Source organism: Eurypyga helias, unplaced genomic scaffold (genome assembly GCF_000690775.1).
Source record: "Eurypyga helias isolate BGI_N326 unplaced genomic scaffold, ASM69077v1 scaffold9459, whole genome shotgun sequence".
In the NCBI taxonomy this organism is placed as follows: domain Eukaryota; kingdom Metazoa; phylum Chordata; class Aves; order Eurypygiformes; family Eurypygidae; genus Eurypyga; species Eurypyga helias.
Window position 1 is genome coordinate 27,692 of NW_010271359.1, and position 25,263 is coordinate 52,954.

The 25,263-nt window shown below is 40.5% G+C and overlaps 1 protein-coding gene across 1 annotated transcript; it reads right to left on the reverse strand.

Annotated features, from left to right (window-relative positions):
• On the reverse strand, positions 1-14,615 carry LOC104514955 (homeobox protein CDX-1-like). The gene is made up of 3 exons (XM_010158776.1): positions 14,035-14,615; positions 3,970-4,115; positions 1-255 (listed from the first exon to the last, which is right to left on the reverse strand). Exons 1-3 carry the CDS (start codon positions 14,465-14,467, stop codon positions 1-3), a joined length of 834 nt encoding a protein of 277 aa, XP_010157078.1. The 5' UTR covers positions 14,468-14,615.
• Between the last annotated feature and the right edge of the window lie 10,648 nt (positions 14,616-25,263).

Consider the following 25,263-nt stretch of genomic DNA (forward strand, 5'->3'; position numbering starts at 1 on the left):
TTACTGAGAGGCCACAACCTGCTGCAGGTTCCCGTTGTGCTGCAAACCATTCATGGGAAGTGGAGGTGGAGGAGGTGGAGGTGGGAATAAAGAACTGGACATTTCTGAATGAGTCTGTTGGTCAGGAACTGGCATCGGGCTCACTGAGCCAGAGTCACTCTGCATTGAGCCAAGATTGCTGCCATCAAAATGAGTCATTTTCTTCTTCATTAATTTTCTTTCTTTGGCTCTGCGATTCTGGAACCAGATTTTCACCTGCAGAGGAGGAAAGGAAGAATTTTTCAGTTGCTAATAGAACGCAGTGTGGTCCTTTATGTATACAGTCAAGGTTATAGGTAAGATCAATTACACGAGGACTCACAGTAAAGGCAGTGGCAAACTGAGACAAGAGAGTGATTTGCTTGGTTTTCATACAGGTAATCTTTCCTATCTGATAATAAAACATTGATTAGTAGTTTGATTAAAAGAGTTTTTCAGTGTTAGCTTTGGTTTTAGGATGTATTTTTCTATGGAATGAGCTTTGGGGATTTTTTTTTTTTTTTTAGTACAAATTCTAACAAAACAGAATCTCATGTGTCACAGTGATGGCCAAAAGAATCTGAGTATCTTTATATTGAAAACTGTGCCCTAGTCAGAGCAAGTCAAATCCTGTTACTGGCCTATAAACTGAGGCAACAAAGCTTTCCTGTTGGGATGCTGCATGTGAACTGGTTAGCTCCAGTGTCTAAGCTAATGGAAATACACTTCTGAGCAGAATTTGGCCAGTTCACTACTCAGGGTACACAACATTGCTTCAAAATATTGTATGGGTGGTGACTTAATAGCTAAGTGCCTCTTATTGCATTCATAGATAGAGACAGACCCTGCTGCTGCTTCCCGCGCAGTCCACTGCTTTATACCAGAGTTGTTGCTCTGTCACAGCAACGCAGTCATCCTTTTGAAGCAACGGTGGAAGAGAATACGGGTTTTGATTAGGACAGAACAAGTGAAGACATGAGATGAGATTGATGAGTAATGGTCAATTGAAAATACAGCAGAACTTGTTCAGGCGTGAAAGGGTGAATGTTCTGTGGCGTCTTTGGATGTGAGTCTCCAATGTTGGATTTAAAGCACTGCACAGCAGCTGTTTATCTGTAGAAGTGGCTTTGCATTATGTCTAGCCAGTGTAATGAGTCAAGCTACCTCATCCACATATGTTGTGTTTTCTTGTTGGTGCTCAGATGACAAATACCTTTGTCACCATTTTCTATAACCCAAAGAGAAATCAATGGTTTGCTGAGAAATACTGATTTGTGTTGTTATCCTTTGCTAGAAGCTAGAAAGGAAAAGAGAATGATGCAGGTAAAACAGTAAGAGGTGATAACATCTGTGGCTACTAGGTTGTGTTTTAAAAGAAAACCAGTGGTGAAATCCCCACAAAACATCTTAAGGAGTCTCTGTGACAGTCTCAGTGTACTTATCCTTAAGGCATTGCTATTCCCATTTTACAATAGGAGAATTCGGATACACACCAAGTTGTGGAAATTTGTACTAGGTCTCTGAAATCCCAGGCTATAATCTGAGACATCTGGCAGTTCATTTGTTGTCTCAGTTTCTAGAATATCATTTCAGTACCAAATTATGGTCCAGTAAACCAGTCTCAAACACTCATATCTCTTGCATTCTGATTATGCTGAGGTGATCTCATTTCATCCATGCATTTGCCAAATGCAGTCTAAAATGCAGTCTAAAAACCAAACTAACATCTGTTTCAGAATTACCCTCTGGCTTCAGTGTTCATACCTGCTTTTGAACTTAGGTTTTTGTTCTGGTTTCTGTTAAACAAGGGATGCTGATCTGCAGCGGTGATCCAGAGAGATTTTAGCAGGCACTTCAAGGTCCTATGCCAGTTGTCAAATGGCTACAAGTAACTCCAGGTCTGTAATGTCAGACTAAAAGCTAACGGAGGCAGTTTCATCTGTCTGACTTGGTTTTTACCTGTTGCCTCTTCTCCTTTTCATTTTTTTTCCCCACTGTTCAGTTGTTGTGTGAGTAACTCTTCTCCGAATGCTAATTTTCTCTCATCTTTCTTGTCCTGGTTATCTCCTTTATTTCTGTCTCCTTCTTATATTAACAATGCCTTTGCCTTTTTTTTTCTTTCTTCATTAGATACTACATCTTTCCTTCCGTGTTTAAACAATTATTCTTTTGTCCTTTTGTCTTGATATATTCCTTCCAGTGTCCTGGATGAATTTTGGCAGAGCCTGGAAAAAAGCTTTTCTGGAAAACCATTGCAGGTTTTCGGCTGAGCGCAGTGGAACTTGGGGTAGGACAGTATGTGTTCAGTCATATGCATACGATGGGGTGGTTTAATTTGTATGAAAGCATAGTAGTGTGAGTATAGATGAGGTATTTCTTTCTTAATGTTACATTTTCAAAAGTGACTTTTTGAAAGTCAGCTAGACCAAAAGATGTAGGCTTTACTGATGGAGAGCAAATATTGCAAAAACTGTTGCCATGTTTCCCCAGTGTATGCCAAAGAAATGTATTGTGTCTTTTTTGTATCACCACTTCAAATATACTAGGAAAAAGGTTTAGCTGGAATGGTCACTGAACTAGGAAGTTGCAAGTAAATATTGCTGGTCATTTACCAAAGCATGGTCATAATTTTTAAATTCAGCCTAATGAAGGCAAGTTATTAAGGTTTTAAAAGCCAGCAAAAAGACATAGTGTATTTTTTATCCCCCGTTGAAATAATTGTAATTTTCAATAAATAAATGCTAGCATTCAGCAGAAGGTTGAGAAATATTTGTAAAATGGGTATTTGCTTCTTCATTCCTATAAACTCTTCCAGGGTGTGCTATGTAAGACAAGTTCAAGTTGGAGGAACAGCGCTGCAGCTAGGTGGATTTTGCACTATCCCTGCTCAGCAGAGCCCCTAAAGCAAGAGTGAATCAGACATAATCTGCAGTGAGTGGTACTGAGTAATAATTGACTGAGAAAACAGTGCTGTCATGGTTTGCAAACAGAAAAGTCAGCAAAAGAGCATATTGTGCCCTAAAGTCTATTCAGGGAGATCTTTCAGTAAAGCTTTTAATTTTCTGTTTTGCTGCTTGCTTCAGTGTACTGCATCGAGAAACTCCCAAGTGAATGGGACTGGCTGACCACACGCTCAGCCCACGCAGTGAGTGTCCTTGTGAGGGATCAGGCTTGGCATCTTATCTCTGTGGTTTGCATGAGGCAGCTGAAGTGCTTGAGAGCCAGAGGCCATGTACCTGCTTTGCTCTGGTAGGGAGTGCGTGATTGAGGAACGAAGCACAGAGTGGTTCCAGAGCAAATTGTATGTATCTTTTGGCCAGAAAGGATTGTGTTTTGATAACCTTCTGGGAATAGAAATGGAATTTGCAGGGGGTGGGAGGAAGTAGGGGGAGGAGAAAGGAGTAGCAAGTATGTAGGAAGTCTTTAACAAAAGGTAAAAGGCAGCCAAAGGAACAAATGCCTTCAAGTGTCCTGAACATACTTGAGCACATCACTCTGCTAAGACTGACTTTGTTGAAATTGGTTATAGAATTCCCATTGACTTTAGCAGAACCAGGACGTCTTTTGAAGATTTGGCAGAAATTTCTCCCTGCTACTACTACCGAGTAAACCAGAGAGAAATCTGGGCAGGATTTTGTTGGTACTTTCAGACTCTTGTTTCCCAGAACAGGCCTGTATGTGAGACTGGTACGTGCTTTTTCTATATGCACAGCCCTCTGATGTCATCATGAGAGCTGAAGGGGTGCTGATGAGATATTTAGAAATGAGTGCAAACAGGGCTGTCAGGCCATCCAGCTGGATAGTTTTCGTTCCTACACTGCAAAGGGAACCCAATGGCATTATTTGGTTATTAGAGGCATTAGCATTTTTGTGTTCTTAACCAATACGGTTGTGTCCTCATCAGCAATAAGAAATGCAAAGGAAATCCTGAATGGGTGATCCATACTCTACCTGTCTCTCGGAAAGTCTTAGGTTTGCAGCAAGTTCAGACTTCCTCCTGATTGTAATGTATCTGTTGTAATGAAATTCCTTCTCTAATTCTAATCTCTGATGATCTGTGTAAACCACTCGGTACTTCTCTCTTGTTCTTGTTTTACCTGTTTTGAAAGAAGAACACATTGCTTCAAGCTAGAATTTTTTAACTTTAGTAACACACAATATCTGGCTTTACATTGGAAAATATGTTTGTGATTATTTTAGGCCTGATTCTCTGTGCACTTACCCAGAGTAACTCCCTTGACTGCAGTGGACTCAGTCTTGATTTACAACACAAGATGTTCATACCATCACATTTTGGGTTTGCTCCTGAGTAAATAGACGATAAACAGGTCCTCATATTCTTTATCCCCTTTGTGGCTATCATTTGGGAAAGGGAAGGCATTCTTGTTAAAAACTAGGAGCTGGGAAAACTGGGTTCTGTTCCCAGCTCTTGATGCAGGCTTGCTGCCTGGTGTTGAATTGCTCTATGTCTCTGTCCCTAAAGCTGATACACTGCTACCTGTTTCAGAGGGAAATTCTGAGGCATATTTTCTGCATAGAAAATACTGAGAGCTTCTAAAGTTCCTTGCTTCCTGTTGCTAGAAAACACCATACCATATTGTGATTGTTCCTGAAGGTTGTGTTTTTCCTTCAGGTCTGGCACAGTCTAGCCATGACTTGATAATAGCACAGGGAATAGTAACAGATTTTCAGATGACAGTTAATAAAAAAGAGGAAAAGAAAGCAATAGTACTTAACGAAGGATGTTGAACAACACTGGAACTGCAGCATCTGTTCTTTTGCAAGTGGCACTGCTGCATCCTTTCAGCTGTGGGTACAGCTGACTGGAGCAGACATGGCTCAGCAGTGTCTGAGTCGTTAAAAGGTAATGTCAGATGACATGAGCCAGTGAACACAGATGTAAGTAGCTGAAATTTTATGGATACCATACAGGATATTTTAGAGGACAGCAGATGGCAGTAGTGAAAGAGAATGAAGAATGGGAAAGGCTGCTGATGCCTCATTTCTCACCCTGCTTTCCTCTGTGTTAATGTTCATATGAGGCACTCGATATATCGGAGATCATTATCGGCTTAAAACCGCGGCCCCTGAGCCTACCGTAAGATCTTCCTAGACATTTGAAAGATTGGATCATTGTTGTGTTCAGACCAGTCCCAGTTGCCATGTTTGCTCACCACAGTCTTACTTTTTTTTTTTCTTCTTCCTTGTCCGTCTATCATTATATGGACATTTCTTCAGATGTATCTATTTAGACTGTAAATTGGGAGAGGGAATCTGTTTTTACTTGGTATTTTTTTGCAGTGTGTTCCACTGTGGTACTGTAGGTCATGAATCTTTGAGTCCTTAGTGGTCACTATGGTAGAACAGCCCACTTAGATTCAGGTTCAGATGATGTGTAAAACCCAAGGCGCATTATGGCTTGCTGCCTGGAACACTGCTATTGCTGCAGATGTAGCTTCATGCAATAGCTCATGTTTGCTTAGGGATGTTTATCTGAAACCAATGTGTGAATGCCTAATTCTTCAAAATCATGTTCCTCAAACTCCTACAATTGCACTCCTTATTAATTTTGAATAGATAGGTTTTCAGGCAGTGACATGGTAAACTTTCAGTCTCTGAGTAGATCACCAGGTCACACCGCCCCATAGCAACCAGCTTCCCCCCTGCAGGAGAGCATTGCTTGAGGTTTCCCGTATCAGTGGTGTCAAAGGCCTGATTTCTCCCCAGCCCCTCCTTCCAACTCCCCTTGCTTTTGAAGTTTAAGTAGCACCCAAAGATCAGAATTCAGGGTACAGAACTATAGTAGAATCTTGAAGTACTTTATCTCTTAATTCATGGTTTGGTTTCACAGGTTAATTTTTTTTCCCCATCTGTGGAGAGAGACATGATGTCCCTTTGTTTTCATAGCTGAACATACTTAAAGCGAACATTGCCTTCCACTTGCTGTGTACGCTGTATAGTAATGGCTTGAGAGCTGTATCCAAAATTTGACAGTCAGTACTTTAGTACTTTCAATAATTTTTGGCTCACCAAAGTATTGTTTGTGTTAGGAGGTTCTTCAGGCTCTAATCCTTTTTTGTACTGCTTGTAGAGATCCTAGATACGGAGTTGTTTAGCACTGGAAGGCCTGGTCAGTGCAACGCTGTAAACAAATATCATTACACCTCTGGTTGTGGATAATAAATGATTCACTCTACATGACAGCGTTTCTCTATGACTCTTCCCAAGCTGGTAGAACAAGGTCTAAATCAGAATTTAATCCTTCAACTTCCATGCTCCATGGGAAAGCACAATGCATTAATAGTGAGTTTACAATGCTATGGGCATTTTCCAACTGTCTTGAGGCCATGAGTCTGTTTACGTGGAATATTTCAATAGGGAAAATAGGTGTGTGCATGTTTGTGTTCCTTACGCTGGGGTTTCTGCTCTGTCCGTGCAGCCAAAACCATTTTGACTCAAACCTGTAAACTTCCCTGGGAAGGTTCTGCTGTGCTGTGCTCGGCTGGGGTAGATATATAGGACATTCTCATTTCAGTAGCATTTCCATCATTGCAAAACTGTAGTGAAAGCAGAACTAGCCCGATTATGTTTACACTGATAATCAAGTGAAAAGTGCTGTTAATTTTACAACATTATGGTAAGAATTTTAGAGTGTCTAAAGAACAGCAGTTATTCAGTTCAGTCCACATAAATACAAGGACATTTGTTTTCATTCATTCGAAATGTAAATTGTTTGTTTAACATATGGTCACCTGTGGTGCTTTAATGCCACACTTGATATTTTCAACTTTTGATCTCTCCAGACGGTGGTTTGGTTAGGTTTTTTTCCTCTTTAAATGAGAATTTGGGGTCATCCTATGGGACAAAATGTTTAAAATGTTTCCTTGGTCTCCTTTGTGTTGTTAAGATGGAGTACACAAAAGAGCAACAAGGAGATCTTATCTTGAGCCCTATTCTCATTCAGAAGCCATAGACAAATATCAAATGTTCTTCTATTGCCAAAACAAGGTGGTAAACTTCAAGATAAGCCTTCCTGTTTCTGGTTTGAAGTGCTTAAACCCTTATTATCTGAGTAAGAGAGGGTTGGGTTTTTTGCTTTTTAAACTGAAGAAGAAATTAAACGTGTGTGGAAAACAAAACCTTCTCCCGTAAAATCTTTTATTTTCATGTGGGTAGCTTTCAATTTATTTTTAGTTGGAACGATAAAATCTAGTTTCTTTTTGAAGGAAGATTGGGAGCTTTAACACCTAATTTCTTTCTTTAAAGTAAGTTAAGAGAATAATTTAAGAAGTAGAAAACCAAAAGGGAAACATTTCCTTCCTAAAAGTCAGCAACAACCTGAGAAAAATTCTCTATGATTTGTCACATAAATCTTGTCTTTAATAATTTTAATTTTTTGTGTAGGGTACTACCCTCTGTGAGAGGCAACAGGAGCTGAGATGTGCCAGGGTCTTCTGAGAGGGTGCTTTTAGCTCTGGCAGTCCTGTTTTAGTCTTAAGCCTTTCCCCAGTCTCTCACTGGTGTCAGTGAGAGTCTTCCTATTGCTTTTGTTGGATGCTGCTGCGTTGGCATTAGTCTGCATATGGCATTGCCTTTCAAAGGCAAGGTATGCTCTTCTTCTATTTCCCAGAGTTAACAAACAGCAGCAACAAAACCTATCGCTAAACAGTTTGGGACTTCGGCCTCTAAATTCCATCTGTTAGATGAGTAGATCCACTCTACTGCACTCTGAGCCAAATCTTGAGGACCTTCTACTGTTTTCATACAATGATGTGTTTTATTTCGAGGAGAAGTATTACCTGAGTAAAATTTGAGGTAGGACTAATGGATTCACCCCAGAGACAGCAGAAGGATGTTCTTCACTTCTCAGACTTCTTTAGGAAATAGTGGCAGAATTTTATGATGCAATGATAAAAGTTAATATTTTAATCTAATTCTTTAGTCAAATCCTGCATATTCTACTCATTTTGGCGAGTAAAATTACCAACACTTAACTTCGTACAATCTTAATCTTTTGTTAGTGACAGGTTATCATTATAGTCAGCAATATCGCATCAGTTTTATTGGAAATGTGTTCTGTCGTGGACAGTTACACTGTGGCATCACAAGTGGTTGGAGAGGTTATTAGTTGTGTGGAAGAAAAATGAAACAAAGAGCTTTGAAGCAGCTACCTTTGCTCTATGACGGCCTTTGCGTCGGGGGAGCGGATTTCCTGGTTGTAATGAACTATTTAAGAAAGTGAGTTTTGTCAAAACCTCTTTTGCACATAGTGGCTGTCAAAGAGTACTTTGGAGTAACACAAACTGGGGCATTTCAGACTTGGAAGACTTTCCATGAGATACAGTCTAACAATCCTGTTCTATCACACCCACTCCAGCAATTTTGGTGGCTGGCCAAGTTTTGGCTTGGGGGAAGGGAACAGCTTTCCCATTGGTCATAAAATTCACAGAGCATTTCTTCTGAAGACAATAAAGCTAGGAGAAGGCCTCTTTATTTGCTGTGAAAATCATCACCCTTTCCGGCAATATAACTCCTGAAGAAAAGAGGGAGAAGGAAGAGACAAGACTGCATATCAAAGCAAAGAGAAGTGTTAAAAGGGTCTGTTGCCTCAATATGACAGATAGGCCTCAAAACCTCAGACAATGTAGGCCAGGAAAGGAAAAAAACCCACCATCGGACCTCACAACTAGTTTACAAAGCAAAATAAATTAGCATTAGAACTAGCCCTGGCCCCTTCTTCTGTGCCTCCTCTCTTAACTTTGCAGGAATACTCTTCTTCTGCTGGAATCGGCATCATTCATAAAATCCAGAAGCTACCTGATTTAGACAGAAGATGTCACAGTATAGAATAATGTCAGATTACTGACAAAGCACTGTAATGTGGATTCCATAGTTTAACATTGTTTCAGAGGGAGTTAATGTCTGTACTTGATGACTGGAAGTTAGCTTAAGTCAGCTCTAACGTGAAACAGCTTTCTGGCCTGATGATACGCTCAATTCAAGTCTGCATCTTCATGTTAGCTCAGTATTACGAGAGGGATTGGTGTTAGGTTTTGAATTTATAAAGATACAGACTGCCAGAGATCGTGCCCCAGAGTCTTGTTTTGTTTTAAATTTTGTCTAAATATTTACGCACTTTAAAGGTGTAGGAAAAGAAAGGGGCCAATTCTCCCCAGTGTAATTTCACTGACTTAATTGAAGTTGTGAAGCAAAAGTAATTTTAAAGAAGTCTTGAAAATGGACATTGTGCTGCACATGATGTTCTGTGAAGTTAAATTAACCCTCCTCCCCTGCCCTGTCATTGTATTAGAAAATGTTACATGGATTCAGTCCTTTGTAATATGAGTAATGATATAATAATAAGTTTTAGTGTGATGAATAGGACTATTGATTATTGCAAAGTTGGATGCATAAAGGTTTGTGAAACTGAAATTCTGTTTGTATTTTCTGCTGGGGCTTGATCATTTGTTCCTGTTATACATGTTCAGATGACTCATGCTGTAAAGAACAGAACAGGATCATAGAATTGGAACCTTTCAACAGACTTGAAGAATTTTCCCTTCTGTTCTGTTGCCTTCTATTTAAAATGCTAATGTTTTCAATTGTGAGTATGGTCTGCTATTCGGTAATAAAGCTCATGGGCCAAATTCCGTCCTTCGCTTTGCTAGTGTAAACTTTTCTATTAATCTTCATCATACAGAAGTAACTTAATCCCAAGCAGAGTCATTTTTATCACCTTTAAACAGTGATTGGCCAGACTGGCCTGTATGGATTTTGTTTGGCAGAAGGACCCAACCTGCAGAACATGTAAGTGCATTTCTAAGTGGCGAGGTCAGGGGAAATCCTGTCGCCAGTGACTCTATAGACTAAACCAGGAGTGTGTAACTGCAATTCTTTCCAAGTGCTGTCTGTTCTTCAGTCATTCAGCATTTTGCAGGAATGGCTTCTTAAGGACCTTGTTTCTCTTCCTTAGGTTTGGGGGAATATAACTTCTTCCTTCTTCAAAGGGTAGATGCTAGACATTTACAGTGCCTTTGGTAATGCTATTATCAGCACCTGTCCTCAGCATCAGAAAAACTGTCTTTATGTCTTCAGGGTAAATTTTTATTTAACAAGGATGACAGGAGAGTTGTCATCTATGGGAAATGTCTCTGCTCATAATTAGTTTACCTCTGTTTGAAAACTCCCAGCTTTATGGTAACGTAAGTGCAGATCTTAAGGTGTACCTTATGCTTTGTGACCAAATTCTCATTGCTGCCAGAACTGCTGGGTAGTAAACTGTTCAAACTCATTGTTTTGGGCGCAGTTTTACCACAGGTGTGTGTTGTTTTCTCACAAAGGCAAAAAGTAAAGTCTACTTCTGTGGGAGTGATTGCATACCTCCATAAAAATATTGAAATCAACAGGAGGAGATTTGTACTTGTTCTCAGGTGATTTTACTCTACTTTCCATCAAAGATTTTGCCTGTAATTATGCTTTGTGTGTGGAGTTGCCACCTCAGATCCCTAGTTGGCATGGCTTTGTTCCATCCTCTGTTACGATACGATGGCTAGTTACCTTGGCTTTGCTCACCCTTTCAAAGTGATGGTTTAGGAGGGGGAGGCAGGAAGAGTGTAAGGGTTAGAAGAAGGGACTTTTTCATTGTTGTGTTTGTTGAAAATACAAAGTAGTCAGTGTTTCCTCCTTCATGTGTTCTGAGTCAAAACACATTTGCTTTCTCCTTTATCCTGAACATCCTCAAGAATGCAGTGACTAGGCATTGGATCCTACATACTCTGCATTTAGGATCAAGTCCCAGTCCCTCCTGTTCCAAAACAGGAGGGAGAGACATTCAGATACCCTTCAACAGGGAGAAAATGATGGATGAAAGCCTTATTTGGTCTTTTCTGTGGGAAATGCCTTCAATTAAGACTAGACCAGGATGATAGCCTTGCATTAAATACTGAGATGCTTCAGTGGTTTCCAGCAGCATAACCTCATAAACTTCACTTAGCACCAGTTAAAGACATGGGTTTATATTGGATGGTGTTTTTAAAGTTACAGAGTAAGACTTGAAATTACTTGTTCTTTGGCTCCAGGTTAGTTGTGCAGGTAACAGAGTATCAACAGACCTGAAAGCCATTTCAATAAAGCATTTTGTTTGTCATCTGTCAGGTTGTGAGGCCACAAAGCACCAATTGATGAAGCTAACAGTGAAATTGCTGGAGATGGAAATGTCATTGATTCTGGGCCTTGTTTCTGTAGCCGCTACAAGTCAGACTGCTCACTGTAAGTACACCTTTAGAAAGACTCTCCTGATCCTAAAGGGAGAAGATTACTCAAATGTCTTGTGCACTTTCAGGACTATCTTGCAACAATCACTTGCCTTAATAATTATTGTTTCCAAAGTGAAATAATATTATTATTGATAACTAGTATTTTGCAACAAGTAATGAATGAATAATAAAAATAATTTGTCTAATTATTTTCTGATCTGATAACTTCAGTAAGTCTGAGCCTCAGTTTCCCCATTTTTAAGAGTAGTGGCTCATTCACATGGAATAAGGAAAGCTAATTAACAATCGGTTTGATTCCCTCACCCATGCCTGTATAAAACCTCTAGTGAAATTCATAAAGGTTTTGCAAAGAGGCAGAAGGGTAATGCTCAGTGTATGCAACAGCTGTCAGGATGTAAAAAGCAATGGATTCCATCTAAGAAAACGCTGAGGATTTTCATCATGACCCAGCAAACAGCATTGGTACTTGCAGTTAGTCACACGTTTGAAGTCATTTTGCAACACTTGGGTGCTCAGGACCAAACTCGCTTATGTGCATTGCTGGATCTGACACTGCTGTTAGGGCGCGTTTTAAAAAATGATTTTATTTTTGGGAAATGGGGAAAAACAGAAGCACCCTTACTTTTAAAGAAAAAGAAACCACCTCCTGTGAAGCAGATCTGCTGGCACTGAGCATTCCTGGTGTAGCACAAAAAAAAAAAAAGAGGGGAAGAAGCATCAGGAGAATTACTTATGAAAGGAGTGGATAGGCTCCCACGAATTGCAGAGGGCCTCATGCTGGCCCATGGGTATTTAGGAGGAGATACTCCTATGGCATACTGATTTCTTCAGTTCTTGAGATGAAGATGCTCAATATCTTGCTGGAGCATTCCAGAATGGAGAGACTCCCAACACCTCCTGTGAATGCTCTGACCCTCACAGGCTTGCAGTCGGGAAGTTTAGAAAGCCTTAAACATGCTTCTTAAGCAGGCTGTTACAATGTTAATGTATATATAGATATAATGTATATATATAGAGAGAGAGATATAGAGATGTCCAGATGGAGATATATATATATCTATATATATATATGTCCCTCTATATCATGTTATCCCCCCTATGAAAGGGACAGCACAGACAGATCAGATCAGGTCTATCTCTCAGAGAAGCTGCAGTGTAAATCCACAGGAGCAAGAGGCAGGTAGGTAGAGAAGAGATGAGAAGCAGTGGGATTTTGAGCAAGTATTCTGCCATCTGTAAATCATACGGTTTGTGAGCAATTTCATTGCTCTTGTAAGGACTACTCCAAAGTAAGCTGTAGGTTTTTGTGGAACCAACCCTTTTTTCTTTTTTCTTGAGTAGTATTCAGTAAAGAATATGTATGCTTAAAAAAGCCCAACTACTTTTTTTTTTTTAATCTGCCAAAAATCTTATTCACCCAGAGTAACAACTTACTCTGCTTGTTCTATCAACTTCTATGGACTCTCTATGAATTAAAGTTGTGCTCAGCAGGCGTGAGGATGCCTCAGTCTGTCAATATTATTTAGATGCGTTATTTTAATAAAGACACTTCTGTATATAGTTGCTTTCATTTTTATGAAGTATGTTCTAAGTCATTACTTTCCATCAGAGGTTGATTCAGTTCGTTCTTTGAAAACTATTATTTACAGGCCTGTGCGGAACAGAGCTGGGGCGGGAGGAAGGGCTGAAAGGAAAGGAACCTTCCTGGGATATAACATGGAAATACTATGAGCATCTCTTTAGGGGACGTATTGAGCATCCTTAATTTTACTGATCTCCATCCATGTCAAAGCTGCTCAGCACCTCTGAGGATCAAATACTTTTATACAGCACATTGTGCCTCTGTTCTTTTCAGGCAGTTTTCCCTCTTTTTCTTCTCCTTCTTCCCTTTCTTCTTTCATAGGTTTTTTCTGTTCATACAAGGTACAGATTTTTGTTTTAGAGATGGTCAATATTTATGTTTTTGTCTATTGTTCCTTATCTCAATCAGACAGAACCATTTCCTTGAGTTTCATGACATATTTTTACTGGTTAAATACAATTGTTTTGTACTCATGGACTATTATGCATCAGAGACTGCTCTGTTGCTGTATTAACTGATGTGTTACCATGGATCTTTGTATTCCTGCTTGTTCTGGGGCTACGGCTGCATAGTGAAGCAAGCCTTTCCCTATCATTCCTGATTTTAAAGCATTGGCTCATTCATCTTACAGATCTCATTTCATTTCAGTGTTTAGAGAGGTTGTTTCTAACACAAAGCCTTATTTCCAGCCCCCCCTACTGTATATATTTTACTTGAACTTTTCACATGTACTCTAAAACTTGAGGAAAATAAGCAGAGTGTAGGTGGTACTGAAATACAGTACTTCCATCAGGATTTCTTTCTGCAGGCATGCTTCTTCATTCCCATCTCTAGGACTCCTATTAAAAGCAATTATTGGATATCACAATATTTTTAACATATCTGAAGTGAAAGTACTTCACTGTCAAAGGACATGGCTTTTCATTTGCCTCAGCATTAAAGGTCAAGAAATATAAGAAATAGCCTGCTGATCAAAACAGCATCCAACAATCAAACCACTATTTTACTACTAGCAAGACAATCCTTCAGGGAAATTAGGATCTTTCTTTGTTAAACTGTACACTGCCCTCTAAACAGGGAACCTGGCAAAAAGAACCCCCAACAACTGAAAAAAATGGTGAAATCTCTTCTCAGCATAAAACTTCTGTGCCCTCGTACCTGTAGAAGTGGATTGCACCGTTTTCCTCATCCATTCGTAAGAGCTGTGCCTTTGGCTGTTGGGAGAGATTTGCTGTGCATTAATTGTTTCTGCGGGAGGTAACCCCCCAGATCCAGCGGCATGGAGGGAGCTGTAATCAGCAGAACTGTAGGAGACCTGTCCAGGGGACGAGCCACTGATCTGTGCAGCAGCCACCGTGCTGGAAGGTCCTGGGCCGTAAGCATTCCAGTCCTCCCTCTGTGGGCCATAGTGAGATCCCCAGGTTCCCGCGGGCTGTCCATGGCTGTCCAGAGCTGGCACATGATGATATCCCATGTAATCGGAATAGGGTGGAGTAGACACAAAGTTTTGCACCGGCAGGTTGTTGCTGCTGCACCTTGCAGATCCTGGATACATGCTGGTTTCTTTATCCAAAAGATAACTCACATACATGATGCTCACAGCCTGGCTTTGTCTTGCTGGGACATCCTGCTCCTCACAGTGTGTGTTTGATCCCTCTTCCCCTCCTCTTTCTTTCTCTCTCTTTTCTAGCCCTGCCTGGCTCTATAAATGACTCATGCTAGCCCTGATGTCCCTTTACTACACATGATTAACAATGGTTTTACCAGGTGCTGGTGGTAACAGTTTACTAAGGTCCTGCCTGATGTCACAGATAACTGCCTGCCCCAAAATTACATTTGCATTCAAATGAAGGGCTGACCATGCAGGCAACCCCACCTTGCTGCTAGTTCTAGTGCTTCCTTTCTCACAGCCCCTTTATGTATTACCATCCCGGTTCTATACTTTCTGAATGTAGTTTGAAATGTCGTGGTCTTCAAGCAAAGTCGCCTGCATGGTTAACCAGTAACTGTTCACACAGCAGCAGTAGTATTTCACTTGATCAATACGTGTCAGAATCTAACTTCAGGCACTAGGTTATAGTTAAATCTTGGTATCTGCTAGTCCGGTCGCTCTTTTCTTAGAATGTGCTATACTATTTTTTTAAAAAACTGCAAACAAAGGACCAGTTCAGTCTTTAACTGCAGCTCTTACATAGTTTCTCACATGAGCACTCTTCTTGACTTCAGCTCTTACTCCATGTGGGACAGCACTTACAAACCACAGTAACCCTACTGATTTTAACATTACAAAGGATATACAAGAAGTCTCATAGTCATTTTGAGCATTTGTTCATACGAATAGTCTTGTTGATGTTAGCAAGCCTATTCATGAGCTGGCTGCTTGCCACAGCGATTGAAGTTTCTCCATTCTAACTTAGAATGTTAACAGAAAGAGAATCTCTTATTGAGAGAATGCAAAATTTGTCACTTTCCCTATGCTTACGTCTGGTTTGTGATATTGAAATGAGTCGTAGTTTTCCCTAAAGGTTTTTCTGTTCTCATTGCTGTGCTTGTTCACAATAAGTAACACCTTTTCTTAGAAATATGGGAACAACAACTAGCTTTTTAGCTCAAAATAGCAGTTTCAGGAGCAATCCTGTGCTTGTAAGTAACAAATTCCTATGGGATTATCTTATAAGCAGGAGTGAGGAGAGAAAGTGGTGATTTCTTTTTTTTTGTAATGAGGTAGGTACCTTAGCATTGTCCCTTAATGAGAATTTACTCTGCTTTCATTCCTGTTCCTTTAATGATGTGATACTTAATTGCACCTTTATTAATGAACCAACTTGTTAAAAGGATTTTTTTCTTAAACAGGTGCAAAGTATAATGAGTTTTTTCTTTGTTCAGAGGTGTATTTTTTCTTTGAGGGTCTTTTACACTTAAACACCATTACACTTAGAGGTTCCTCCTGGTTCTCAGGAGGAAGGAATAGTTTCGCACACCTGACAACACCGTTGTTTCCGTTTGTGGGAGAATGGGGACCTTAGGCTCCGTTGACTAGATGGTTTGTAGCTGTAGCTGTGGAAAAACCTTTTTTGAGAGATAATTTCAGGGTATGAGAAGCACAGGATGCCTGCTGTGGGTATTTAAGATTTTCCTACTGTGCACTTTGGTAAAACTTGTGCTCTTTCACATCTTGTTTCTTGGGCGTTTTTGGAGGATGATGTTTTGCTGGCATTATTGTTGAAAGGTATTTTAAAAATAATTGGGTGGAGGGAAGCTGGCAGAAACTTTCTGCTGCTTGCATATGTGATCTTACTCAGTTGCAATTTACACATCTGTGACAGCCGGCTGTTCAGAATGACCCTAGAGCTGCTGGTACAGGCTCCTCAAATCCAGGGCAGTCAGTACTAAGTACATCATGTGTCTGAACAGCTTCGTTCTCCTCTACCAGCAAAATAAATCCTATTCGTCTAATAGGGAATTAGGTGTCTCGCCAGCCAGTGTCTGTAGTTACCAATGCAATGGGATTTAAATGTAGCACGATCTGTTTATACCTCTTTTTTACTGGAGTGTTTCACTGCCTTTCTCAGTCACCTGGAGCAGTGTGGTTGCTTGGTAGCTCTCAAGTTCAGGCTGTAATGAAATAGTTTCAAAGAAAGATTCTTCACAGCTTTTTGTTGTAACTTGATTTCTATTTCATTTCCTCCCTTCAAAACAGTTGAAGGCTCATCCTTTAAGTAGTTCTGTGTCTCTCCTGAAGGCAGGTGTACCAATAAATTAGCCAGAGGAAGAAGCAGCATTTGCTCATTTCCAGTAGCATTAGTTGTAGCCCTCCAGCAGTCTGGAAAATGTTCTAATTATGCTCATCCAACAAAACTTCTCCTGCAGGCCTTAGCTACCTAACACACCAGTGCACAGAACACTGCAGAGGGCTGGCTCTCGCGGCACAGTTTGGATCTTGACCTGCCCTTCTTCAGTGCTGAGGAATGTTGGATACACCAGGCTACAGCCCTGCATCCGTGCTTTAGCCTCATGCAACACTGTCACATGAGAAATGGTTTGATTAATTTTTTTATAATGGTATAATTTAGTTCATGAAGCTACTGAAAGTAGTAAAATAGTGTCTAGTCATGTTTATGAAAAAAAATTAGTAATTACAACATAAAAATACCTTTTTGAAGCTTTCAAGTAGTATGTGTCTATCCTGACATGGATGGAGGCTGGTTTTTTTGTTCCATGCTGCTCAAAGAAAGTACTTTACAATATATGGTTGTTAAACTGACAATACTTCTCTCCTCTGGCCACATGCTGTGGGCGCTAATCAGGATTCCCAAGTACCCTAAGTTGGTCTGATTTCAGCAAGCTGTGTTTTGTTTTCAGTTAGACCAAGGTTTTTATAATTGATTTCACTTGAATCTAACCTATTAGTTGAACCACAGTCTCTAGACTTAGGTTGGTTTTTTTTAAATTGTGGGGGTATGTGAGTAATCACATACTGATACAGTTCATTTGAAAGGGAACAATTCCATAGGTTCTCAAACACAAAGTATGAAGGGATTTGGATTTGCGTTGCTTTTCATACTTTCTAGCAAGAATATGTATTAGTAACAGGTGTGGTCTTGGGGAGATCAGTCTGTATGTATGGCCAATCCTTTATAAATGTGACATTCTTCAGGCAAAGCTGCTTCTGGGAAAAAAAGCCAGTAGTTTCTCCAGCCAGTTGATGCATCTGTGAAGCGTTTGTACATAGTACTGTATGCACTGTACTTGGAGCTACTTATTTTGGTGAATAAAGCTTGAGGTCTGTTAGAATGCACTAACACAGTGCATTCGTATGTGAAAAACAATCACAGTTCACCCATGCATTCAGTAGGTAACCTTTTTGTGAACATTGATATTGCATACAGCAACGTTCAGAATGTGGAACTAAATTGTAGATTTCAAACCGAGAAGAGTTTTGGGTCTGGATTTTAGCCCATTTTAAAGAAAATTGCTAATATATTTTTATATTCTGAACTTTTCCTCTCCAAGTAGGAGAAATTTAGAACTCACATTTTACTTCTTATATAATTTTGCTAATAATCCTGCACTGACAATTCTGAATTTAATTTGCTGTTCTGAATGAAGCCCTCTGCACACATTTTGGTTTAGTGCGTTATGCTTTGACGTGCAGCACTTATAGCTGCCGAGCAGAAGTGAGGACCTTCCACAGCAGAAACTTGAGCTGACAGAGCAGGAATCTGTCACTCAGTTTTCCCTATAACTATATTTTGAAGGATATAGTAATCTGAACTTTTGCTACCCTTCTCATCTTTGCTTGACTGTACCGTAGCAAAGAAGACGGGTAGATTCTGATTTAAATAGCTGACTTGAGTGACAGCTGCCCTTGTGTGATGTACTAGCAGATTCACTGGCTAGAGGGGTGTACTGGGGGCCTGGCACGTAAGAAATGACCTTGCTTAGTCTGATTTTTTAATGAGCAAGTATTATAGAGCAAATAATGGGCCTGATTTACAGAGGCTGAACAAAAAGCAATAAATAGCATCCAAATTCATAACGTACATTTTATTAAGCATGTGCAGACCTTAATCATTCTTCTGTGCGTAGCAACATTAAGGCTAAAAAAGCAATTAAGGTAGAATTAATTGCCTTGTAAAATATTATTCTTCCTTAATAGCATCTATCATGTGATAATAAATCCCAACTATTATCAATATGAAATGAGATTTCTCCAAGTTGATTTGTGAAGAGATCAAACTTGAGATCTTGTAGATCTAACAAATACAGTGACAGTTCTGTTTTCTGGGCTTATGTTGAGAAGACAAATGCTGAATGGGAATGAGAAATTGTCCTGAATTCTCACGAGAGGAAAGAACTTGATGGTTTCGAGGTGAGCCTAAAACACCTTCACCTTATGGTCTCTCTGATATGCATTTTTCCAGTTCTAAATTGGAATAGTTTGTATGTTTGGAGGCTGTAGGAAGTAGCATCCACCATAGGTACTGGTTTGGAAAAATCTCTTAAGGTGGTTTTGCCAGTTACTGCAGATGATGCTGTCGTGGCTGTGGTCAGAGACTGGACAGGAACTTTGGAATACTCCAGTCAACTTTGATTATTCCTATTCTGCTGCATAAATGTGTCTCCAGGGTTTTCTTTTGTCATGTCATAAAGCCGTAGATCTGCTTAGATTGTATCTGTAGCTTTCCATACTGATCTGTCTCAGATGGTAACCACAGCACTGTCCTGGAGTGTAGGCCTTCTTCTACACATCCATTTTCATATCTACAGACTTACAGAACTGTAGTAGCTCGTTTTAATTTCTCTCTGCTTTTCCCCCCTATTTTGGAGGCATGTTTCGTTCCAGTTCCACCACCGATCCTTACTCCTGTGAAGCAATGGGGACAGCTAGTGGTCAGCTGGCTGAATGGCAGGAGAGGTTAAAGCCACATTTTTCAGCCATATGGCCTTACTCAGATTTCAAAGTTTCTGGTCTGTTCTGTTCATTATGGAATAGGAGTGCCGTACGTGATGTGAACCGTGATCATCACATGCCCAGATGCAGGAAGCAGCAAAGCTGGTGAAGACTCCTGGCTTACAGTTTTGGTTATGTTGCTGGGAATTTTGCTATGCTATTCTGTAACGGTAACATCGGTCTTTTGAACCCTGAATACTATTATGGAATATGCCAGGCTTCTTACAGTTAACTTTTACAAGTAGTTTTCTGTTTAATAGAATGTTTAAAGGTCTAAAACGTGCTGCACTACAGAGTTGAGTGAGTGTACCGGGCTGGTCTCTGTTCCACTGGTACCTTGCGGCCCATGTAATCTAATAAGGCACCTAGTCAGAAGGCTCGTGTTTCACACCCACTTCGCACTAGTAGCAATGTCTTACAAGGTGATGACAGTGAAGAGCAAGAGCAGGGCTGTGGTGGTTTAATCTTGTATTCTGTAAGGAGTAGCTGTGTTTCTAATGCATTTTCTTTGTTAATCGGTATACATACTTCTAAAAGAAAGATACCAACTTCCAGGATGGCACTGCGTAGCGCTCTGTTGCGTAGAGAACTGACATACCGGAGTAGCTTGTAAGGTGTAGAGGTGAGGTAGAATGAACGCCGAGACAGGTGATGCTCAGAGCCACCAGTTTGTTTGGCTCAGAGCCACCTTGGGTTAACCAGATAGTGTGTTCCGTATTGATCTGTAAAATAGAAGTAACACTCCTGACCTCATGTGATATGATGGAGTTTAATAAATGCCACAAAAAAGATCTGTATGAGGAGTGCAAAACATGAATTCTCTTTCATCACTTGTGGAGTGCATTAACTAACATGTTGACATGTGTTCAGCCTTTAGGATGGCTGAAGTAAGTGGCGCTCTCATAATCACACTGAAAATGTTGCTAGTTCTGAAGAGAGTATCTCTTCTCCTAACTGTTATTTTCAGGATGCTCTATGCTCTGGATTTTTAACACCTTGCAATGCTCTGGATCTCCTTGTGCTATGTGAGTCATGCCGCTTACGCAGTGTGATTGCAAGTGGTGAAATGCTTGCAGCCAACCTGATAATTCACACCCAACCATAGGAATTCACCAAAGGGGGCTGCTCAATAAGCTTCCCAGAACAAAGTCCAAACAGATCTGACGTTCCTGTTCACTGCTTGCACACTGACATTGTTGTAGGACCTCAGCTCATCATTCGGCTGCCCACAGGGGCGGAAGGGAAAACTTCTCCCATAGGTAAGAAGCTGTCTTTGGTCAGTTCATACCTGACATGGCAGCAGACCTGATGTGTAACAGAAGGTTTTCAGTGCTTTATATCAACTGTAAGATGAATGTTTGGTATGAACTGAGTGGCAAGGAACTTAACTAAAATGATCCCTGGCATTCCAGTATTCTGGTTTTTGTGTGTGTCTTCGGCTGGTGGAAACTCACATGTCTGCAGCTCTTTAAAATTTAGAAAAAACTGTGTTATTTTTAATATATGGTGACACTAAATTAGGGCTGCTTAAATCCTATCTGGTGAAATCCTTTTATGTTAGATAATGGTTTTGAGAGCTGTATGAACACAGGTGTCCAGGAGCAAGTTCTGTTCTTTGCACTGCAGGTACTACTAGGCAGTTAGCTGCTGCCAGAGACTGTATGTGCATTGTTTTAGTCTAATTCTAACTATCATAAAGGATTTTTTTTTTTCTCTTGGGGGATAGTTGCATGCTCTGCCTCCCTTCCCCCCCAGCTTTCTCCTTTAGTAGGGAAAATATCCCTGGATATGACAGAGTGTCTCAGTGTGGGTGACTGAGTGATCTACAGCTACATTTCACATAGCTATATAGTCACTCATGAATTAAAAATGGTCACAGAAATAGCCTCCCATTAAAGTGGAATTTTCCACTAGGTGGCACTTTCAATACATAGCACAGACAAAGCCTACATGGCTGATTAGGTCCCCCTGTTAACTGCTATTCAAATTTGTAGTTAGTAATTGACCAAGCTAAAAAAGGATCAACATAGTGCTGCCTGCAGCAAGTTTCACAGCTCCTCTTAATACCAACATTGATTAAATCCCCAACCCCAACTCGGTGTAAAAGAGAATTACCTCAGAAATTATCCCCTCTCCAAATCCCTGCATCCAGCCTTCTCCACTGCCCCACCAATCCCCCTGCCTCCAATAACCCAACTAATCTTTTCTCCCCCTGGAAATTAAATGTAATGGTGTTGTTAAAAAATACAGATTTATTTCAAGTTGCCAGCTACCACCAAAATGAAGTACTGCTGTATTTCCCCACTGCTAATAAACATGAGCGGGCATCAACCATCATTGTTTTGCTCCATGCTTCCTCCTACCTAACTCACCAAGCTCCATTCCCGTTGCCATTCACTGCGCTACTCAGTGGCACAGGAGGTTGGAGTACACACAAATAAAATAGGCCAGTACGCAAGGACATAGGGGACACTGGAAGTCAAGGGCAAAGAAATAAGTGACTTGGAGAAAAATGGGAGTTGCAAAGGGAAAACTGCTTAAGGACACGAGTAGCACTGGTTTTTGTATTTAGAGAACAGTTGTTTGAACTTCCCTAATGTTTAATTTCTGGTTTTGGAGCACTTTACAAAAATGGGTATACCAGATGCCCTTTCTATACGTGAGACAGGTGACCAAAAATGACACAGTGTAGAATTTAGTTATGCTAATGCTTTGTTCTCCAGCTCTTGTAGTTTCCAGGAACTGTTGGAAATGCCTGGGAACTTCCAAGAAAAAATTGAGGCAAACACAGGTATTGTTGCTCTGTTTGTTTTGACGTGAGCAGTTGTAATCTAGTCAGGATGGAGTATAGTCAAGACCTGAGACTGGGAAGATCCTCAGTGAAGTGACTGCCCAGGCTGAAGGCTGCTGGGGAAGGGAAAGCGGCACTGAAAGGCTTTAAACATACATGTCCATAGCAGAGTTGTGTTGATATGAGCGCAGTGGTGATCACACATCAGTTTACTACCAATAAGTACACTACGCACTGTTCCTGATCATGCTTATTATCCTAAATTTTTGGATGTACAGCTGTTTGGTGAGGGCAGAAACACTAAAGATACAAGCCTAGATTCAATTTTCTGCTTAGATCACTAAGTTCAGTTTAGCAGTTGGCACATTTTTAGTCTATTTAATTCATGGCCATGCAATGAGTCTTGGACTGTTCTGGGTTGCAGTGGTGAAATCCTGTTCTTCACCGTGAGTTCTGTACAGATGAGCTCAACTCACTGAGAGAACTGAACTGAATTGCATCTCTTCCAACGGTTCTTGTTAAGGATGCAAGTGCATCCTCCACAGCTGAGATACGTGTTTTTGAGTATTTAGCTTGCACATGGTCTTCTGAGTGGTTTATAGGGTTCAAAATTATTCAGTAAACTCAAAAAGAGCCTTTAAGCTATTTATGTTGACTGTGCCCTTTTGAGGGAAGCTACTCTAAGTAGTAGGCTTGCAATTAGCATCATTAAAAATTCATTATGAACCAGATGAGATTATTAAAAATAAATCAAATACTTTTGGTTCACTTGTTCTGATTAGCTGAATGTATTTCTGCAAATCCCAGTATAAACCCTGAGTTGGAAACATTCGAGTCTGGTGTTAAAAGCAAAGCTTCCAATGTCACCCTGCAAGCAGCTCTGAAGTGTCTGATGTGGGAGGTTTGTGACTCTACAGCTGTTGCTCAGAGTGCACAGCATCTGCAACGCTGAAGCAAAAGATGGGTTTAAAAATAGAGATGTGTGGGCTCTGTGTCTGCTTGTTTGGGAAGGTGCCATACCTGTCGTTGCCCAGTGAGTGACCTTTTTTGTTGTAGCCTTAATATGCTATAGAATCTGTAGCTGGGAAGCTGCTACTCAGGTCTGTACCTCAGAACCTGGGGGGAGTTACGCAGGCAGAGATACAGTGGCAGCTGTTTTCTAAACGGGAAATTGCATAGATGCTCCCCTCTTCTGTTCTTCAAAGGGTGCTGAGTGGGAGTGGCTCTAGTTTTTATACAAAGACAAATGGCATGTGCGATTCACTGCTGCAAGGTATTATTCAGAACAAAGAGCTCAGAAAGGTCTGGATAAAGATGTGGTAATTACATGAGTCATAGGAAATACAATGTTTAAAGAATATCAATCCGTGTGCCTCAAGGTACGGATTGTCAGGGGTAGTTTTCCAGGGCTGTGTGGTGTGTAGTTTACTGCAGTGTTCTGTGAAGTATCCGAGTTTCAGTTCTGATTATTTGAAAGGTGGTATGCTAGAATAAATGCAGCATTCCATTTGTTTTTCATAACAGTCCTTGTTTCCACTATTACAGCTGTATAATAGTATTTCATACATTTTGTAGTGCCTTAAGTTCATGAAGATCAAAGTATTTTGCAGATATTTTCCATCTTTACACTTCTAGCAGCCGGATAAGTATGCTCAAATCTAATCTGTTACACTGCCACTTCTATGGCTGCTAAACTGAGCATGAGATAGTCTGGGGGTAGATGATTATCTGCACAGATACTTCTATGAACTATTTATAAATCACTTGGCACAATTATATGCAGTAAGGACATTTTGAGAATAAAGCATCATAACTAACAATGTTTGTTTGCATGGTTGCTGAGCTTAATATCCTACATACGCTTTTCCTCAATATCTAGTGGTTTACACAGCTAGTGGAACACAGGATCTTCTCACAACTAGGTTAGCCTCAAATAAATATTTGAGGTAAAAAATAGGTAGGTACGTAAAAAATCACTTTCTATAGATTGAGAAATGAGGCAGAGAGAATTCATCCGACCAGAACTCAACAGTACAGCAAGAACTTTAGGTACAAATGGAATATATCTCTTAAAGCAGAACCCAATGTCTTACCTGCTGTGCTATTCCTTCTCCTCCTTTATACTTGTGAAATTATCACTGAGCTCACGACCTGGTGCGTGTGATGTGTTGAAGCAGGGAAACTCGGATTTTGAAGTCAGTGGCAATGTCAGAACTGGAGGAAAAAAAAACCCAAAGGCATGTCAGAACTCATTCCACTTTGTTTTGCAAATAAGCCTTTTGAAGAGACACACACTGTTCTAGTCTATGGATTCTGGAAAAATAACTGAAGGATACCCTTTTGATATATATTTGTTTTTAATTACTCCTTGGATTGCACAAGTGGTGAGTCTCCAAAAGATACAGGCACTAAAATGAGAAGTAAATCTCAGGAGGTATAAATCTTCCTTCGGGCCTGTCCAGGTCTTTCAACACTTCGGTGCAGAGAGGAAGGCAGTATTCCATTCGGCTCACTGGACTGAACTGCAAAGTTGATGAGGGAGTCTCAGCTGGCATAGTTTACATGCAGAAATGCTAAATGAAGGTGAAAATTACATCAGTTTATTCTCTTATTTCAATCTCTGTAGATGTTGATGGACACGTGAGTTTAGGTTTGGGAAGACGCTGCTTGTGTATTAACAAGATAGCGTAACATAACTTTGCAGTAGGTTGTTTCTTTCCTAGTGTGTCTGCAGTAATTCCTCCTGCCTCAAAAGGCTTTAAAATGAAACATTACGACTCCAGCCAGGCACAGTGCTGTGCCCAGTGAGGCAGAGATACCTTTCAGTTTTGAATCCAGCACAACGGGGCTGTTGCCAGTGTGGAAGGAGATCAGAAGGTGCCGCGTGACTCAGCAGTGCTTGATGTTGCTATGGCAGAGACTTCTCAGTAGCCATCAGTCACGCAGAGGAAACCTCCCAAAAGCAGAGTAAAGAGGGTTGTGGTACCAGCACTGTTAGTTCCACACAGGCTGTAGGACGGAAAGGGTGTTTGGAAGTGCCTGGCTGTCTTGGTTCTCTGGTTGTCCTTAACTGAGTCCTCTGAGCAGAGATCCATATACAGGGATCCACAAAGGGGTGGAGTGAAAAGTCCTATGGGGGTTG

Bases quoted from the DNA above. Each gene is read 5' to 3' on its own strand.
- LOC104514955 (XM_010158776.1), bottom strand. From the start codon at position 14,467: ATGTATGTGAGTTATCTTTTGGATAAAGAAACCAGCATGTATCCAGGA. The intron at 4,116-14,034 runs GTACGAGGGCAC...CTTTCAAAACAG, and splicing joins GGTGCAATCCACTTCTACAG to GTAAAACAAGAACAAGAGAG. The intron at 256-3,969 runs GTAGAGTATGGA...CCTCCTCTGCAG, and splicing joins TAAGACTTTCCGAGAGACAG to GTGAAAATCTGGTTCCAGAA.